At 40.8% G+C, this 21186-nt stretch overlaps 1 protein-coding gene across 1 annotated transcript in view; it reads right to left on the reverse strand.

Annotated features, from left to right (window-relative positions):
• Nucleotides 1-1457: 1457 nt before the first annotated feature.
• LOC145397129 (ionotropic receptor 21a-like) overlaps nt 1458-21186 on the reverse strand; it is a 75311-nt gene continuing 55582 nt past the window's right edge. The window contains exons 12-13 of the mRNA XM_080270328.1: nt 1904-2063; nt 1458-1619 (exon numbers count right to left, since the gene is read on the reverse strand). Of these exons, the coding sequence (XP_080126454.1) occupies nt 1458-1619; nt 1904-2063 (322 nt within the window). The remainder of the gene's footprint in view (nt 1620-1903; nt 2064-21186) is intronic.

Here is a 21186-nt window from a genome sequence, read left to right on the forward strand (position 1 = left end):
GAGACTGGAGGGTGGAAGAGGTGTTGTAATCATGAAAATATAAGACGACTATGACCATAAACCTGTTAGGCGCCTAATAGGTGTTAAAGTATAGGTGGTCCAGTAACTGGTACAGTGTCCATAAACTAAAATACAAAGCAACTAAGAAGGTAGATAAGGAGACAGAATAGTACTTAACCCACAGTGTGCTAGTACCATCTTAAAATAGTCTGACATAATTCCGCGGCCAGTCCCAGTGCCGTTTTAAAATGGTTTAAAATAAAAAACTTCACTGTGACTGCATTTTTCAAGATTCGCGGGTAAAAATTGGCAGGCAGGTAAGGTAACTGTTCCTCTGCCATCCCTCAGGCTGTCAAGACCATACACTCACTCGCTTCCCCCCTCACGCTCGCTCTGCCTCACTCTGCCTATGTGCCTCACCCGGTGCTGTACATAGTGAAGGCATTTTTGTAAATATTTTCATGTAAGTGTAAGCTGTAAATATTTTCTTGTAAGTGTAAGGACTATATAGTGAGGTCGAGTTGTAAATACCTTCTTTTAAGTGCCAGGACTGTACGTAATGAAGTCTGGTCGTACCTATATTCAAGTAAGTGTAAGATAATGCATTCACAGTGAGAAAGACACGCAAATTGTGATAGATGCTGAAGTAATAAGTAATCAGAAAGCATACTGAATTTTGCTATACCTTCCCAGCATAAATAACTGAGTATACCTTACATAGAAAACGGCTTTCTCTTACGTATGCGGTGAACGTGTGAGAGCGGCTATACCTGAACACGAGTATGCAGGACTCAATAAAACTCATTTCCGAGCCTCGGTGAGCATTTTAATGGCAAAATTCGTTGTTTCCACTTCAAATTCTATCATTTTAGCACAAAAAAAATAAATGTCGAAAATTGGCTGGCACTGGGGTGACCCATAGGGCTAAAAATAACCGGCATGCGGCGGGTTAAATTATAGTATCCAATATATTTGGCGATACAATTGTTGCATCTAAATGGAATGACAAAAAGGCAGACCTAAATAAAAGACAGGATTTGCGATGGTGGTGTGTTCTGTGAGGAGGGCTATTTTGTGAACAGTGACAGATTCACGTCCCTGTCCTTCTGTGAGGTGATAAGAAACAGTACCCAAGAATGTAAGAAGAAATAATGAACAAATACTCATTAGCTTACCTTGCTCCCATCTAAGAGTCATGAGTTCCATTCACAACACAGTACTGGCAATAAATTAGTTGATTTTGCATGTGTTCATACAGGATTCTTTCAACATAAATCAACACATTATTTTACAGAATGGCTCCAATTGCCCTTTTTTAATTTTCTGTAAACCTGTATTCGGAATGTGATGCAAATTTTGAAATTACCTATGCAGACAGTATCATATATTGATCCTTATTAGGGAATTTTAACGGTTCATGTTTGCTTTCTTGGTACAGTATGATAGTAAACTGCAGATTATGAAAGATGAATTCTTGCATCAATTGTGATAGGGGATGAACGAGAGTGAATGAGAACTTCTGCCAGTAGAGTCAATGCAGAAACAGTGAGACTCAGAAACAGCAGGTAGAAGGCGCCTTGCAGGTGGTTCATCCCAAGAGCAATCTCTTTCCTTTCCTCCTAGAAGCAACAAAAGCAATGCATTACAATCAGTACCCTTATATAGTATAATATTTGCACAACAGGGCTGGTACACTCATTCAAAATGTGTTACATAAAGACAGAGATAAACTGTATTGCTACGGAGTGCCATGGAAGAACGATAATAGGTGACGACTAAATGACATATGTAGGGAATACAGGTTATGTATTATCATAGTATTCATTATATACTCAGTTCATTATCTATAATTCTTCACTGTTTAGTCCTTCTTTACTAAGTGCAGTCTAAACGTAAGTCTTACCTCTGAGAAACCTCCTAGGAAATCTGTGTGAAGCTGACCATCTGCCCTGTTTCCCTTGATCCTCTGGGTAATCATGTCCTTTGACCAATATGAGATAATGCCAGCATCATCTAAGTAGTGTATTAGTTGCTGGAAATGGCGGAAGAATGGAGCTCCTCTCCTGAAATTCAGCAGAAATTTGTCAAGTCCATCAACTTGGCTTTGTATAAACGTACTGTCAAGTACATCATTACAGTTAAAATTTATCAGTAAGACATTGTGATACACTTTTTGGCTGTTGGTGAGTAACACCGGTCTGTCTGGATAGCAGACCCATCAGCTCAAGGCAAGCAGCCGTCCCTGCAAAGCCATCCCGTGCAGTGAACTGATGTTCCCTTACGGTAGACATCGCCTACCCACAGTGAAGAGCAGGGAAGAGTCTGGAGGCTTGGTTCTTGAATGGCTGTCCCATTTGCATCCCCACCCACTTAACAGGAGCACTGTAGTAAGTTCCACATCACCCCTTTATTTGGTTATATGGTTAACGTCAAGTGCTGTAACTGGTTCCCTGGGGTACAGGAAACCACCAGGCTTGCCATTCAGTATAGACTGTAGTCATATAAAGACAACACTACGTTCTGTCAGTGGATGTTAGTTTCCCCCACCTACCTCTTAGTAAACACTAAGGCAAATTATTCACATCAGAAAGGATAGTCATTTGTATTCTTTTATCTCTCTGCCCAAGAACATTATTTTCAATCCAATCGACCTTCTTGCAGACAGCTATTGGTAAACAACTGGTTAATAAGGAAAATATCTAATCTTTTATTTAATAGTACTTTTTCTAAACTTTTACCATCGTTTGAAGACAGCAACAATAAACTAAAAAACTATCCTTATGAGAGGATAAATTAATCAGTGTGACTAAAATGTATAAACAGGTCATGCTAGTACATTTCTTATCAAATACAGTATTAAGTAAACAAAAACAAGTATTATGAAGGATCCTCAGTTCTAAAAAATAACAAGAAAAATTATACACGAACATGTCTTATAAAGGATGCACCAGTTCAAACAAAATAAATAAAAAAGTTGCAACACAGAGACATGGAGGAGTTGAAAGAGTGTTTTTAATGGTCCAATCAGTCAATCTGTCTATCTATATACCTCTCAAGTCCCTATCTGAGCATCTATATCATTATCTATATCTATCAATTTATCTATCTATCTATCTATCTACCTATCTATCCTTATATATATATATATATATATATATATATATATATATATATATATATATATATATATATATGGAGCCTCTGCGGTACAGTGGTAAAGGGTTTGTGCCCCGCCAGGGTAATAAACTTTGGGAACGTTTTTCTAGCCACGTACTGCATTGGCGGACATAAGGGGTGCTGTGGTTGAACCAGAGTTGCACACTAAAAAATATGCTTGCACCTAGTTAGCTTGTGCGGGCCGATTACATTTGGTTCACAGACTACACACACACATCCAAAGCCACTCCAACACTACAATTACACTTACAAGCACTTCTCACCCTACATTCAATCTCTTCCAGACAGCCTAAGCCACTTGGTGGAGATACATTGGCTGTTATCGTCCCCACTTCTGTCGGGATAGGCCTGTCCTGCAGTGGACATCCAAACGGCTGATGAGATGAGATGATAGGCGATATATATATATATATATATATATATATATATATATATATATATATATATATATATATATATATATATATATATATATATATATATATATATATATATATATATATATATATATGTATGTATTAACATATATATATATATATATATATATATGTATTAACATATATATATATATATATATATATATATATATATGTATTAACATATATATATATATATACCCCCGTAGGTGAGCTGTTGACCAAGGAAGCTGTTGATCTGGATTTCTAGATTGCCAAAAAAAAAAAGGCGTGGAAACGCTATGGGTAAGGCAACTATGTTCAAATTTTACTGTAGTGTTGAAGTTATTGACATGTATTACATATATTCTAAGGTGGATTTCCGTTAATTGACATGTGTCTACAGCTAACCTGTGAAGAGGAATGGGTTTACTTAGTGAATTGAGGCAACTGGGCACCCTTATAATGTACAAACATTTGTGCTTTTTGTGTTCATTCTCACAGCAGAATTATAAACATTCTTGGCCCACAGAGCTGGATTAATGGTCCAAAATTAAAAACCACGTGGGCCCATTAGGCCAGAGAAGCCCTACACAGCAGACAGTGTGATGGAAACTGTTCGGCGTGTTCAGGATGGCCATCCATTGAGGCAAGTTGCAAGGAAGTTCAGCATCCCCCATCGCACTTTTCGGAACAGCTGCAGTAGAGAATGCATCACCAATATACCTGGGTGAAGGAGACCACTATTGCCTGAAGATAAGATGTCGATTGGACAACATGCAACATTCTCTCTGACTACGGTTATGGCTTTGACACGCATGATATTAGACTTCGTGAAGAGTTTCTTGGACAAGGCCGGTAGGAGCTGTGAGTTTTTCAAGGAATAGTTTACATGGTGAGGAGTAGGTATGGTCATTCCTAGGCAGTTACAGTAAATTACTATCCAAGCGAATAAGTCAGAATATAAACCTAAAGACGGCGGCAGAGTTGTGTGAGACTGAAAATTTTTTTTGATAATTTAGAAGCGAATTTATCAGGGATTCCACTAGAAAACATCATTAACCCCTTAACCGCGGGGCGTCACTTTCGTGACGCGCAGCCACAATGGATCATACCGCGGGACGTCACTTTTGTGATTCTGTGTTATTTTGAATTATCCTGGGCTCTCAAGTGGTGGCTTGTATCATCTATCAGTACTACCAATGTCCAACACTAGTTAGGACTCCAAATCTCATCTGTACTCCCATCCATTGTTGACAATTTAGCGATTTTACCCCCTTCGTGACTCTCCTCCCTACCTCCCCTCCAGTACCCTGTCCTCTCACCTCCCACGCCGCACTGCGCTACGCAAATTTCCCCCGGATTTTTCCACAGATTTTATCCATTGAAATAAGCCCTATGCCCTATACTTATACAAAATAATATATACCAAAAAAAAAACAGGTAAGTGATAGTGTTATACACCAGGAATTGGCTAATTATCACCTGACAAAACCTCACGTGCATTCATTCGCTACATTACCACGGTAATTTCCCCTTTAATTATGCCTTGTAATCGATGTCTGTAATAAAAATATATATCAGAAAGGAAGGGCGAAGCCTAAGTGACATTTACATTCACCTGGAACTACCTATTTATGTATTGCCGAGATTTTCTACCTATAAAAAATTAGCACGTAAGTTAGCAGCAGTCAGCCTAAGTGTCATTGTCAACCCTTCCCTTCTCAGATAAGCCGCGGCATTTAGTTCCTTGTCCTCTGCTGCAGAGAAACAATGTCGCACACGCGCCCCGCCATTCCTGCCGCTTCTGCGCCCATTGCAAAGGGCCCCGTGACCTCTACCCCTAAGAAAAGTAGTGAGGCAAGCAGGAAAGGCCTTAGTGACTCTGCAGTGGCACGTGAACTGGCAGAATTGTCCATGGTTATGATGGACAGTGACTTTGACGATTCGGGTGAGTCTTGTGATTAGCCGGGTGAGGTTATCGTGCCAGAAACAGCTACAACGAGTGCTTCAGTGTCAGAATTAGTGTCTAGCTCCAAGGGAAAGGAGCCTTTAGTGCAGCAAGGACAGGAATTTGGGAAGGGAGTGAAAAGGCTGCGTGTTAGCCCCAGAACAATGCCCCCACGTGACCCAGCCGCCATGAGTCACGAGTGCATTCACCTCCCCGTTCCCCAAGCCCCACTTCACTCATTTCTTCATCATCGTCGGCTGAGTTATCTCCGGAGTCTTCGTCGTTGGAGTCACCACCAGCATCAACAGTGAAGGCAGGCCGTAGAGGTAGAGGTAAATCAAGGAGAGTGAAAAGTAGTGTAGCTAGCAGGGTAAGGGCTGCTAGTGCTGTACGGCAACCTAGGGTCAGTGCGAGTGACCTTGACCAAGATAAATCTGCCTCACAGCCAACCTCCACCACCACCACCACCACCCGCCCTACACCGCCACGACAGGGAATCCTGGACGCCTTTGCGTGGACGGAAGGGTCAGATTTTGTGCCTGAAAATTTAGTGTTTGATGAGAGCTCCTCAGGAGTTCAGCCTGCCTTCACTATGGACGAAAATGCTGAGTGTGTCGACTACCTTTTGGCCTTCCCAGATGACGAAGTCATGCAGCACATATGTGATGACACCAACAGGTATGAATCACAACGTGCTGCAAGTGGTACAGGTGCAGCCAAGATGCAACAGTGGTCCATGCTGGGAGTGCAGGAGTTGTATGTGTTCTTTGCCCTCATGCTTCTCATGCCACGCTCCAAGAAACATGAGTTGGAATAATACTGGTCCATGGACCCCTTACTACCCTCACCCACCTTCAATAAGTACATGGCCAGAGATCGCTTCCGGAATATCATGGGAAACCTGCACTTTGCTGACAACGATGTACCTTCCCAAACCAACCCACTCTGGAAGATCCGGGAGATTCTGAGCAGAATGAAGGATAAGTTTATGTCATTCTTCCACCCCTTTCAGAAGGTTGTCATTGACGAATCCTTGTTTTTGTTCAGAGGACGTCTTCGGTTTGTTCAGTACATTTCAAGCAAACGCCATCGCTTTGGAATTAAGTTCTTTGTACTGTGTGACTGTAAGACGGGGTACATCCTTGACTTCGTCATTTATTCAGCAAGCACTGTCTATCTGGATAAAACACACCCCCTTGGCTTCTCAGGCTGTGTAGTGAAAGTGCTCCTAGAAAAGTATTTTGGTGGGAATCATGTGCTGTATACAGACAACTACTATACAGCACCGAAACTTGCCAAATACCTTTCTGAGCACGGCATTGGCTCCTGCAGCACTGTGAAAAGTAATCGTGCCCACTTCCCCAAATTCCCAGAGGCAGGAACCTCGCAGCGAGGAGACGTGCACCTACGCAAGTCTGAGAAGATGCTGGCAATACGGTGGCATGACAAGAGGGTCGTGCACATGCTCTCCACCGTACATAAGGGGGAGATGAGAGACAGTGGGAAGGTCGATCGTAGGACAGGGGAACCTGTGATGAAACCTGATGCTGTGTTGGACTATAATATCAACATGCGGCTGGTGAACAAGTCCGACATGATGATTGGTGAGATTGACCGCCTCAGGAAGAATACTAGGTGGTACAGGAAAGTTTTTCTGCATCTCATAGATATGACGATGCTGAACGCCTTCATCCTGTACAAGATGAAGGTCAAACCACCCAAGTCCTTCTCCCTGAGGTTGTTCGCCAGGACTTGTGTCCAGCAGCTGCTGGAAAGATATGGTAGGGTGACAGCAGCAACTCCAAGGCGCCATCCAGTAACACTTCCCGACCGACTTGAGCAGAGGGCGTATATGGATCGGCACAGACTTGAGCTTATGTCTGCCACAGGGAAAAGGAAAGCTGCGATTCGCAGATATCAGGTATGTGCACATACCACCCGCCACACACCTGAGCACAAACGTACCTCTTGGCAGTGCGCTGAGTGCCAGGTTCCCCTCTGTGTTACCTGCTTCTTCGATTACCACAGCCAGAAGCAGTTCTAACAGTGCAAGTGTGAAAGCAGAATAATTTGGAAATAATGTGTAAATAATGTGTAAATAGCAAGTGAAAGCAATGGATGTTCAGTACATATGATTGAACAGTGTATTGTAGTTTTATCTTACTGAAAGTGACAGTGAATAACACAGTGTAAGTAAAATAAAAGGGTAAATATTGAAAATAGAATAGAAAATGTAAATAGTAATGTAAGTAATTAGTAATATAAGAATATGAGTACAAATAATTTATTATATAACAGTGAAAGTGAATCCGTGGCTCTCTACGTATTTTACTGAATGAAAAATTGAATGACTTCAGTAACAATAAACTAATACGACTGAAGGAAACTTATGGAGAATGACCCCAGATATATATAAGTGTGATATAGTAATAGAAGTATAAAGTGTGAGGGGTTTTATGAATAATAAATGACAGAGTACCAAGAGCGAACTAGCGCAAGTGTGACGATCAGACGCGCTCGTAATTTCCATTGCTTTCACGGTGTTTTTTTTTTTGGAGTATGGATCCCAAACTACTTGAAAATCATAGAATAGTGTTTATTGTGTTTATATCTGGCTGTGGTAATCATATTACGGGTTGTCGGGAAGTGTAAAGTGGAGACTTCGTTACCCTTCTTCAGAGGTCTCCACAAGTCCTACGGTAACGGACGAAGGCTCAACAAACATTCCAGGAGAAAGCTGAAGGTATGTGCCATAAGCATATGTAATTTTAATATTCTTGGACTAATAACTGATTTTTGGCAAATATTTTTTGAGAGTCTGTCAGAGCCCGAATAACCCCGCCGGACACGCAAAACATTGGTAAACATGCCTGCGGTGTAGGGGTTAACAAGCTTTCCTACAATATGAAAGAAGCGTCTCCTCCCAGCAAACCTAATTAGAACATAGTCCTCTTTCTCTAGTTGTAAGGTAGCACTTTTAAATAGTTAGAGGACCCGGCACCATTATTCAGATCAGGTGGTTCCTGAGTAAGGTTCAGGGACAATGGATCATCAATATCAGACTCTTGTTCCTGTTCCTCATGAAGAGAAAGTGAGTCTTACGAAGTGTTAGATTCCTCAGATAGTTCGACCTTTAGTTTCTTAGGTGGATTTCTTGTTTCCCTGGGTTCAGAGCCTGAGGTGCTGGGTACTGCTACATCTTGTAAGGAAATACTAATTCCTGGCTCAATATTAATTGCTTTCCCACGTTAAACTTCACCAGGTTTGGCAGCAGACAGTTCTCGAGGTTTCTTCAAACACTCTATAACTAATGGGCTGACCAAGTTGTAAGATTCAGGCAAACATGCCTTAGTCAGCTTGTTAATGACTTTCTGCCTGTTGACAGGATAAATTCCTGTTGTTCAAAAACCAATAATAGGAGAGTCTTCCTTATTATGCAGACCAGTTAACAAGCTCGATAGCAAGTGTGGGAAGTGATTTTTTGGCAGGACTGTGTAGAACTTCCCAGGACCTTCCTTCCAGTCAGTTAACACCTTGCTGCACTTTGCTTTCATTGGTCCATAGACAGCAATGTCAAGAGGCAGCATCAGATGTGTTCTGTTAGGTGGAAGGAAGATCATCTTGACACCGTTCTGCTCACAGAGCTCAATGAGCTCAATAGAAACATGGCATGCCAAATTATCACCAATGAGAACTCTTGAGAACTCTGAAATAAGGCAAAACACATGACTTAAACCAATCATTAATGTAGAAAGAGGCAAACCACCCTGACTTTGTTTATTTGTATCGTGCATTAATTGGCCCTCCTATTAACCAACTACCCATAAAACGCTCAGCTTTAAATACAGTGTATGGTGGTAGAAAGGCACCATTTGCAGTACAAGCTAACATGAGGGAAACTGATGATTTGGAGGTGTTCATAATTCTTTCAGCATGTTTGTTACCTTTTCAAAATATCATGCACTTGCCCATGGTATCATCTGTAAGATTGATCTCATAATAGTTAAGTAAGTCTAGTTGGACCCCTCTTCTTGTTCATTCTCTCCACTACCTGTCGGTTCTATACGTAGCCTCCTTCCGAGCTCTGCTTCCTAAATTCTGGTGTAGCAGGGGTCATGTCACGTGTGTTACACTGTTGTTGGAATGTTCTAGAAGCCTGTGTGTATGTGTGTGTATGGTCACTAGGCATTGTTCGTATGCTTATCTCACTGACACACTACCTTTATCATCCCTGACTTGCTGCTTTCAGTGTATTATCAACATTTCCTCACTTACACTTGCAAGCTCATTTCCCGTTCCCAGGTTTGCCTGGTGCTCTGTCTATAAATCTATCTATCTATCTTGTTTTCTATAATTAATTGTATTTATAATATGGAGCCCTAACAGAATAATCTCACTTGGTCGGCCATTTACTCGAAAACTATTGGACGTATTGCTTTCCTGTAAGAACCATGATAAAGAGCAGTGAATTCTACGTATGTTCATTGCCAGAATATAAGCCTTTGGGAACATTTGTTTTGTAGGAAAAGGCAGGGGAACAGATTGTTTTTTTCATCACTTGAGGTAAAAGTCTAAAGCGATCGGAGGAATAATCTCACTTGGTCGGCCAATTGCTCAAAAATTATTGGACGTATTGATTTCCAGTAAGATCCTTGATAAAGAGCAGTAAATTCTACGTATGTACAAGACATAACAGTGTAATATCTATGATAAGAATTTGTTGTTACGTAGGAGGGAATATATCATACGCTGTGCACGCATCACGAAACTGACACACGGACGTGAGTCCCCAGTAATTTTTGACGATTTACTCGAAAACTATAAGGCGTATCGAAACCAAATGTGCTAATTTGAAAGCTCGTGAAATTCTGCATAATATTATGCAATAGAAACATAAAATGTGCGAGAAAAGTTTGTAATAAAAGCTCCATGATTTTTTTCCAAAAATGGCTTTCAGTTTTTGGCTATTTTCTCGGGAAGTATAAATCGTATCACAACCGGATTTTTATTTTTAGAAAGCTGATGAAATTCTGTATCAAAACTTCCAATAACATTTTCCTGTATGATGGAAAGCCTTGAGATGGCAATGTTGGGAAGTGAAATTGACATAGTGAAATGTTTATGTAGGGCCACCTAATGATGTTTTATTCGTGTTTTCCTGTTTTTAATTGTGGTGCTTATCAGTTAGAACAAACATCGACGAATAAGATGATATAGGTTTCATGATAGTATATTGATGTTTGGGTGGCGAAAATAAGGCGAGAATACGTGTTATTTGCCACACGCGGGCAGCTGGGCTGGCCGGCCTCGCAGAAAAAATCATGCACCTGAAAACTTACCAAAACTTATCGTGCATGAGAGGGTATATATATATATATATATATATATATATATATATATATATATGTGTGTGTGTGTGTGTGTGTGTGTGTGTGTGTGTGTACCACTGTCACCGGTTCAAACGTTTAAGAAACCACTGAGTGCCCGTGCTCGTTTACCCCATGCTCAGGGGCAACTGAGCACACATAATTTTTCCTCTTTTTTTTACTGTTTTACCATAACAGATTAATAGTAATATCAATTAAACTAATAAAAAATGTACATTATGTTCATCTAAGCTGGAAATAAGAAAAACAAGGGCTGTTTAATGTTGAATTAAGTTTTCAAACACATTTTGGAATGTATATTCTATTTACTGACTGTAAAATCATTCCCAGATTATAGGTATGACAAGTAAATAATAACTATGAATGGTAAATTAATCCATGTTAGCTATAAGCAAGAGAAATCAAGGCTTGTTTAACGGACAATAAAGTTCTCAAAGGCATTTGGGAATCTTATCACGCATTCTTTTCTGGGACTGGTCTGGGCAATTTCATCAAAATGTTTGCAATGCTTGTGCTATGGTAGTCTGGGAATGATTCCTTGAATGCAATATATTTGGAACCACAAGGAAAATCAAAACAGTGCCTAAAGTACCGTGCCTCCCATGTCTCTGGTGTTTCTTGGTTAACCCCTTAACTGCGGGGCGTCACTTTCGTGACGCTTGGGCGCAATGGATCATACCACAGGGAGTCACTTTTGTGATTCTGTCTTATTTTGAATTATCCCGGGCTTACAAGTGGTGGCTTGTATCATCTGTCATTACTGCTAATGTCCAACACTAGTCAGCACTCCATATCTCATCTGTACTCCCATCCATTGTTGACAATTTAGCCATTTTTCCCCATTCCTGACTCCCCTCCCTACCTCCCCTCCATTACCCTGTCCTCTCACCTCCCCGGCCGCGCTGCGCTAAAGCAAATTTCCCCCGGAATTATCCAAAATGATATATACCAAAAAAAAATAAGGTAAGTGATAGTGCTATACACATTGATTTGGCTAATGATCACCTGACAACACCTCACGTGCACTCGATCGCTAATTTCCCACGGAAATTTCCCCTTTGAAATATGCCATCTAATCTATTCTCATAAAAAAATTTTATATAAGAAAGGAATGGAGAAGCCAAAGTGACATTTACATTCACCTGGAACTACCTACTTTTCTCTGTATTTTCGAGATTTCTTACTAATCATTTTTTAGCATGTACTGCTACTGTCCAACAATAGTCCGCACTCCTAATCTCATCTGTACTCCCATCCATTGTTGACAATTTAGCCATTTTCCCCCATTCTTGACTCCCCTTCAGTACCCTCTCACCCCTCCTTACCTCACCTCCTTTACCCTTTCCTATCGCCTGCCCTGCCGTGCTGCACTAAGCAAATCTCCCCCGGATTTTTCCACAGATTTCATCCATTGAAATAAGCCCTATTCCCTATACTTATACAAAATAATTTATACCAAAAGAAAAATAAGGTAAGTGATAGTGGTATACACCAGGAATTGGCTAATTATCGCCTGACAACACCTCACATGCATTCATTTGCTAAATTCCCACGGTAATTTCCCCTTTGAATTATGCCTTGTAATCTATATCTATAATAAAAATATATATCAGAAAGGAAGGGAGAAGCCTAAGTGAAATTTACATTCACCGGGAACTACCTATTTCTTTATGTATTGCCGAGATTTTCTACCAATATTTTCTTAGCATGTAAGTTAGCAGCTGTCAACCCCATTGTCACTGTCAACCCTTGCCTTCTCAGATAAGCCGCGCCATTTAGTTCCTTGTCCTCCTCTGTGGTCAAAGCATGTCGCACTCGCGCCCCACCATTTCTGCTGCTTCTGCACCCATTGCAAAGGGCCCCGTTATCTCTACACCCAGAAAAACTCGTGGGGGAAGCAGGAAAGGACTAAGTGACTCTGCAGTGGAACGTGATATCAATGATAATGATGGATAGTGACTATGACCCTTTGGGGGATTCGTGTGATGAGCCGGGTGAGGAAATTGTGCCAGAAACTACTAGTACGAGTGCTTCAGTGTCCCAAGTTATCCCTAGCTTCAAGGGAAAGGAGGCGTTAGTGCAGCAAGGGAAGGAATTTGGGAAGGGAATGAAAAGGCGGCGGGTTAGCCCCGGAACAATGGCCCTGCGTGACCCAGCCCGCCATGAGTCCCGACGTGAATCACCTCCCCGTTCCCCAAGCCCCACTTCATTCATTTCTTCCTCTTCTTCTGCTGAATTTTCTCCAGAGTCTTCGTCGTCAGAGTCATCACCAGCATCAACAGTGAAGGCAGGCCGTAGAGGAAGAGGTAAATCCCTGACCCGTAAAAGTAGAGTTGCCAGTAGAGTAAGGGCTGCTAGTGCTGTACGGCAACCCAGGGTCAGTGCGAGTGACCTTGAACAAGATAAATCTGCCTCACAGCCACCCTCCACCCTCACCCACCCTACACCGCCACGACAGGGAATCCTGGACGCCTTTGCGTGGATGGAAGGGTCTGATTTTGTCTCTGAACATCTCCATTTTGACGAGAGTTCCTCAGGAATACAGCCTGCCTTCACTCTTGACGAGGATGCTGAGTGTATGGACTTCTTTTGGCCTTCCTCGATGACAAAGTCATGCAGCACATATGTGATGAGACCAAAAGGTATGAATCACAACATGCTGCAAGTGGTACAGGTGCAGCCAAGATGCAACAGTGGTCCATGCTGGGAGTGCAGGAGCTGTATGTGTTCTTCGCCCTCATGCTTCTCATGCCACACTCAAAGAAGCATGAGTTGGAAGAATACTGGTCCATGGACCCCTTACTACCCTCACCCACCTTCAATAAGTACATGGCCAGAGATCGCTTCTGTAACATCATGGGAAACCTGCACTTTGCCAACAACGATGTACCTTCCCAAACCGACCCACTCTGGAAGATCCGGGAGATTCTGAGCAGAATGAAGGATAAGTTTATGACATTCTTCCACCCCTTTCAGAAGGTTGTCATTGACGAATCCTTGGTTTTGTTCAGAGGACATCTTCGGTTTGTGCAGTACATTCCAAGCAAACGCCATTGCTTTGGAATCAAGTTCTTTGTACTGTGCGACTGCAAGACGGGGTACATCCTTGACTTCGTCATTTATTCAGGCAGCACTGTCGATCTTGATAAAATACACCTCCTTGGATTCTCAGGCTGTGTAGTGAAAGTGCTCCTTGAAAGGTATTTTGGTGAGAATCATGTGCTGTATACAGGCAACTATTATACAGCACCGAAACTTGCCAAATACCTTTCAGAGCACGGCATCGGCTCCTGCGGCACTGTCAAGAGTAATCGTGCCCACTTCCCTAAATTCCCAGAGGCAGGAACCTCGCAGTGAGGAGATCGTGCACCTACGCAATTCTGAGGAGATGCTTGCAATATGGTGGCATGACAAGAGGGTCGTGCACATGCTCACCACGGTACACAAGGAGGAAATGACAGACAGTGGGAAGGTCGACCGTAGGACAGGCGAACCTGTGAGGAAACCTGATGCTGTCTTAGACTACAATATCAACATGCAGCTGGTGGACAAGTCCGACATGATGATTGGTGAGATCGACTGCCTCAGGAAGAATACTAGGAGGTACAGGAAAGTTTTTCTGCATCTCATAAACATGACGATGCTGAACGCCTTCATCCTGTACAAGATGAAGGTCAAACCACCCAAGTCCTTCTCCCTGAGGTTATTCGCCAGGACTTGTGTTCAGCAGCTATTGAAAGATATGGTAGGGTGAAAGCAGCAACTCCAAGGCGCCATGCAGTAACACTTCCCGACTGACTTGAGCAGATGGCATACATGGATCGGCACAGACTGGTGCAAATGCCTGCCACAACCAAGAGGAAGGCTGCGATCCGCAGGTGCCAGGTGTGCGCACATACCACCCGACGCACACCTGAGCACAAACGCATCTCTTGGCACTGCGCTGAGTGCCAGGTTCCCCTCTGTGTTACCTGCTTCTTTGATTACCACAGCCAGAAGCAGTTCTAAAAGTGCAAGTGGGAAAGGAAAATAATGTGTAAATAATGTGTTAATAGCAAGTGAAAGCAGTAGATGTACAGTACATATGATTGAACAGTGTAATATGGTTTTATGTTACTGCAAGTGACACTGAATAACATAGTGTAAGTAAAATGGAAGTGTAAAAATTGAAAATACTATAGAAAATGTAAATAGAAATGTAAGTAATTAGTAATATCAGAATATGGGTACAAATACTTGAGGTTATAACAGTGAAAGTGAATCCGTGGGTCTCTACGTATTTTACTGAATGAAAAATTGAATGACTTCAGTGACAATAAACTAATACTACTGAAGGAAACTTATGGATAAAGACTGCAGATATATAAGTGTTATATAGTAATAGAAATATAAAGTGTGAGGGGTTTTATGAATAATAAATGACAGAATGCCAACAGCGAACTAGCGCAAGTGGGAAGGTCATACGTGCTCGTAATTTTCATTGCTTTCACAGTGGGTTTTTTTTTGGAGTATGGATCCCAAACTACTTGATAATCATAGAATAGTGTTCCTAGTGATAATATCTGGCTGTGGTAATCATATTACGGGTTGTCAGGAAGTGTAAAGTGGAGACTTCATTACCCAACTTCAGAGGTCTCCACAAGTCCTACAGTAATCGACGAAGGCTTAACAAACATCCCAGGAGAAAGCTGAAGGTATGTGCCATATGAATATATAATTTTAATATTCTAGGACTAATAACTGATTTTTGGCAAATATTTTTTGAGAGTCTGTCGGAGCCCGAATATGCCTGTGGAACACGCAAAACACTGGAAAACAAGCCCGCGGTGTAAGGGTTAGTATATGTAGTCTCTGTAATACGTACACTGCTCAACTTAAGATTTTCTCTGAAGATAATAAATCAAGATCAACTCCCTGTGTTCATCTTTAACTCCTACTGCTATTCAATTATCAAAATATTAATAAAAACTCAAGACTTACTTATTACAAGAATCGAGAGTCACATTGGAGGCAGCTAACGTACAAACCTCGTCTACGAATCTACAGTGAATTTCTACAAAAGCAAGCGAGACTCTACAAGATTAGCTTCAGTTCTACAGTGAATTCCTACAAAATACAGCCTACGAGCCTACGATCCTATGAGCCTACAAGTCTACAAAACAACTCTATGATCTTCACGTAACTTCAAGCAGCAGCAAGAAGAATAAAAAACAAAGCAATTAAAGAAAAAGAAAGACCAAAGCAACAAGCACACAAAACCCCAACACTCTCTCCCGCCTACCTCCACCGCTGATGCAGAAGTCAAGACACACAGCAAAACACCAGAGCCACATTTATAACGCATCTTACTCACCTTTCTTCACCCAGGTTACGCATCGCTTCTCAGTTACCACAGCTACCAGTGTGGGAAGCCGATGTCATCACGTGTATCTGATGAGATGACATCACCACGTGAGTTTGCTGACACAAGGCCACGCCAATCAACGTGTGACTGACACCAGGCACTTCTCACCCACTACTCATTACTCATTATTCACATAGCTCCTACTCATACTCATTTATTTCCACAGTATTGAGTTGGAAATTCGACGTTCTATGCTGAGGTTTGCCTCTGACTACAGCTGTTAACCACCACATGCACCAGGCCATGGAATTCCCTAAGTAATATCGTCCATCAACACAGCCCTAGAATTATCAAGAGATCTTCAATCAACCCTGCATTTTTCTTCCGAGATCGACAGTTGCATCGACACGGCTCTCCGATCTGTATCAAGTGGGTGAAATTATACTTACTCATTTCTTCTCAGTGCTAAAATTAGGTATATTCAACTCCTTTATTTATTTCTATATATACACTTATACACTCACTATCTGTCATTTATTACAACTCATTTACTCATCTATTTAGTTAGGACATAAACAAAAGGCGTATTTCATAACACCATACCTTAATGACGGATATTTTTGCCACCACCCACGTTAATACCAGATGAAACACAATTGGCTCCAACACCGGATCCACAATTAGGAGAGCACCAAGGCAACACACCCATTATACAAAACTCAACACAAACTAAAGATCAAGAAACAAATATATCAGTTCTAGATGATGAGTGGCAAACCCCCTCTGACGTAGCAAGGGAGGACTTAGTTTCTGCCTTGCATACCAATGAAAAAATACTTGATACAGTTCAATGTGCAGGCAAATCATTTTCCACCATCCCCTCACACAACGATAAACAAGTCCAAGTTAAATTAACAGAGCAAACAGTGAAAATGAATAACGTAACAAATAACGCGGATCAATCATCCCCACCTCATGTTTATGTTTACCATGAAAATAAAACTGCCCCAAAATTCTCCGGCACAGAAAAAGATCGTACTGACATAATTTCATTGGTCAATCAGTGCGAACAAATCTTTATCAAACGACACATCCTAGATGAACAAGACAAAATTGCCATTTTTTCATCTTGCATAAGCCGGGAAAGATGTCCAGCAAGCAATTTACTAAGATCAGATAAGCTCCTCAAAGCTGGGACATATGATGAATTTAAAACTGAATTTTTGAAGAAATTTTCTGGAGGTATGAACTTCTTGCCGGGTATAATTCCAGAATTACATAATATTGTAGATCTTGTAAGGGAGCACACCACAAACCATGTGCTCAGTGAAATAACTGCTGATGTCTCCACAATCAAAAGAACATTATTAGTCACTTTGGAAAACTCATATTGGATAACAGATGATGGAAAGATGTCCCCAGACCTCGTCGTGGCCATCATTGGTTATGTAGCTGCCTTGTGTAAATTACCTGATAGGACCCTAAAGATCGCCAAGACGATCACGTACATCCCAGGCATGTGCTTACTAGACTTAATGAACGAGGTAGAGATGCAGTGGAACAAAGCAGGGATGATCGACACACACGCACATTCTAGGAGAATGAGAGTACCTGAGACAGTATCAGCTGTGAAAACATTCACACCGACCCCAAACAGAGAACAAAATCGATCGCGACCCGAAAGTAGGCAGAGCAAACAACTAAACGTGTTGAGGGTTCGATCACAAACACCAGGCTACAGGCAGTTTCATAAGTTTTGCGCAACCCGAGCAGATCTCGCGCCATAAACAACACTACATATGGAAAGTCACCTCATAGGTCACAGTCAAGAGATAGGTCCATTCTATGTCATTATTGTGCAAAACCAGGACACACAAGGAATGAATGCTTTATCAAAACAAAAGAGGATAGACAAAAGACACAAGGATTTGGTCCTTACTGTAGGCATCATAGATGCCAAGGGCACTGGACTAGTGACTGCAAAACAGTAGAAAAAAATTGTGTCTATGTTCAAATCGGGGGAAGACCAAGTCATGACAAAAAACGAACAAACATAAAGAAAAGGAAGTCTAAAATTCACATAGGAGTCATGTTGGGAAATGAGTGTATCTTGATACCAGCTGTATGTGAGGATCAAAACGTTTCCTTATTTTTAGACACAGGCTTTCCAGTAAACTTAATAAAACAAGAAGAAATAAATAGAATTTTTAAAAATAAGAAGAAAGTAACTTTTCTGGAAGAAGCTGATTTAGATTTATATATGGTAGATGGAAAAAAAAAATTCAGTAAAAGGTATGATAAGGTTAAATATCAGTTTGAGACTACAAGACCATTCTCTGAATTTTTCTATATCGTTGAAAACTTAGCAGTTAAAGCTCATATGTTACTGGGCTTAAGATGCATGAGAGCAGAAAACATAACTTTACTCCCACAAATGAATGGAATAGACTTTGACAATGAATTCATAGAGGAAATACCATCAGAGCCCTCACCGATTAGTAAATGAGATCCAAAAAGAATTGGTAATATTAAAAGCTTAAACAAACATACACAAACAGATGAATGTATAGATCCACTCACACCACCAGTCCCAGCCTCCATAATTATAGACCCAGGTAACAGTACTGATTTATCAGTTTTTCCTGCCATCTCACCAACGATATAGTTATACCACCTAATTCCTATATGAAAGTTACCCTAAAGAGCAAATTACAGAACAGTACTGTTCTTGTCTTAGAAGAATTATGTAAAGTAAAGGGATTGTCAGTAGAAAACGCATTATGTCAGATGAACGACGAAGGGCAAACTCAGATATTCATAATTAATCACATAAATGGGAAAGTTCAATTGAAAAAGGGGACTTGCATAGTTAATATTGAAAAATGTCCCGCCCCTGTGAAGGAAATAGTTATAGCTGGAGTGACAAGTGAGAGAAAATCTATGGATAGAGAAAGCATAAGAGAATTTAATTAACTCAGGTGAATTTGATGAAGAAAATGATATGTTAACCCTGCTGGAAACAAACAGGGACACTGTAGCATTACCCGGAGAACAATCTGGGCGTACTAACCTGATTAATCACAAGATTAATGTGCACCCAGAAACACCACCAATTTTCGTACCAGCCTACCGCATCCCACACTCTCAAGGTACACTTGCAAATCAGTATGTCGATGAAATGTTAAAACTTGGAATTATTGAACCTTCAGTCTCCCCGTGGAATGCCCCATTATTCTTCGTGCCCAAACGAAATGGAGAAATGCCTGCGGTAGTAGATTACCGTAAACTAAACAATCACACAATCCCAGACCGATTTCCCATGCCATTGCTAAGCGACGTTCTGCAGAATATATTGGACCGGAAAAAAATGTATTTTCTACAATCGATCTACTAAATGGCTATTACCAAGTACCGGTTGAAGAGGAGTCACGTATATACACTGCCTTTTCCACAAATAGAGGACATTACCAATATACAAGGATGCCGATGGGACTGAGGACAGCCCCAAGCACATTCCAGTGTCTTATGAATTACGTATTGTCCGGAATTTTAGGACAAAGAGTATTTGTTTATCTTGACAATATTATAATCGCAACGAAAAATATTACAGATCATCTCAAGAAATTAGACTTAATCTTACAAAAGCTTGGTGATGCTGGTTTAAAAATTAAGCTTTCTAAATGCAAATTTTGCTTTAAGGAAATAAATTTCTTAGGCCACAAATTAAGTTCTAATGGTATTCACACCACTGATGACAAAAATACAGGCAGTGAGAGATTTTCCTGAACACACTACGACTGACGAATATAGACAATTTTTAGGTCTAGCTGGGTACTATAGGTCATTCGTACCACAGTTCTCTCAAATAGCCTTTCCTCTATTCTAACTACTCAAAAAAGATGCTATATTCCAATGGGAAGAAGAACAAAAAAAGGCATTTAACAATCTAAAAATTAAACTAACAAATGCACCTTGTTTGGCATATCCGAATTTCACAAAATCATTTATTATCTGTACAGACGCATCAGTTAAAGGATTAGGGGCTGTACTGATGCAGGAAGATAAAAGAGGAAAGAATCAACCAATTGCATTTGCCAGCAGACAAACAAAAGGTGCAGAGAAAAATTATTGCACTACAGACTTAGAGGCACTTGGAGTGGTTTTTGCATTACAAAAGTTTCGAGATTTGGTACATGGTTACGAAATACACTTATTCACCGAACTTAAACCACTAGTGGGTATGTTTAAAGAAAAACTCCTCTCTGGGAGGAGAACAAGATGGAAATGTACAGTTGAAAACTACAATGTACTAATTCATTATATACAAGGTAAAATGAACATAGTAGCTGACGCATTATCTAGGAACCCTAACACAATTCAGGTCGCGGCATTAAATCTGAAAGGAAATATCCCAAACCACAATGATATCGTAAATGCACAAAGATTTGACCCAATATGGTCTAAAGTTATATACAAGTTAGGAAGTGGAGATGACATACAATTACCCAAACTGCATGTACCTCTCGAACAATTCACAATAGTCAATAATACTTTATACAAGATCAACCCGAAACAACCAAAACGCCAAAGAAATACTAACCAGTTGGTAGTACCTAATGACATGATACCCCAAGTATTACGAACGATACACGATAGCCCACATGCAGGACATCATGGAAAGGATAAGACATTCAAACAAGCCCAGCTGTTATATTACTGGCCTTCATTACGAAAAGATATAAACAATCATATAGACAGATGCGAATCATGTGCAAAACACAAAGGATACCCAGTCACACCTGCACCGATGAGTAATTACCCTGTACCACATCAACCATGGGACGTTGTCGCTGTTGATTTACTCAAGGTGCCATTATCATACAATAATAAGCAATACCTATTCGTAGCAACGGATAATTTTTCCCGTTATGT

The sequence above is a fragment of the Coenobita brevimanus genome, chromosome 40, assembly GCF_032717465.1.
Source record: "Coenobita brevimanus isolate Jiangsu-jjx chromosome 40, ASM3271746v2, whole genome shotgun sequence".
NCBI lineage: Eukaryota > Metazoa > Arthropoda > Malacostraca > Decapoda > Coenobitidae > Coenobita > Coenobita brevimanus.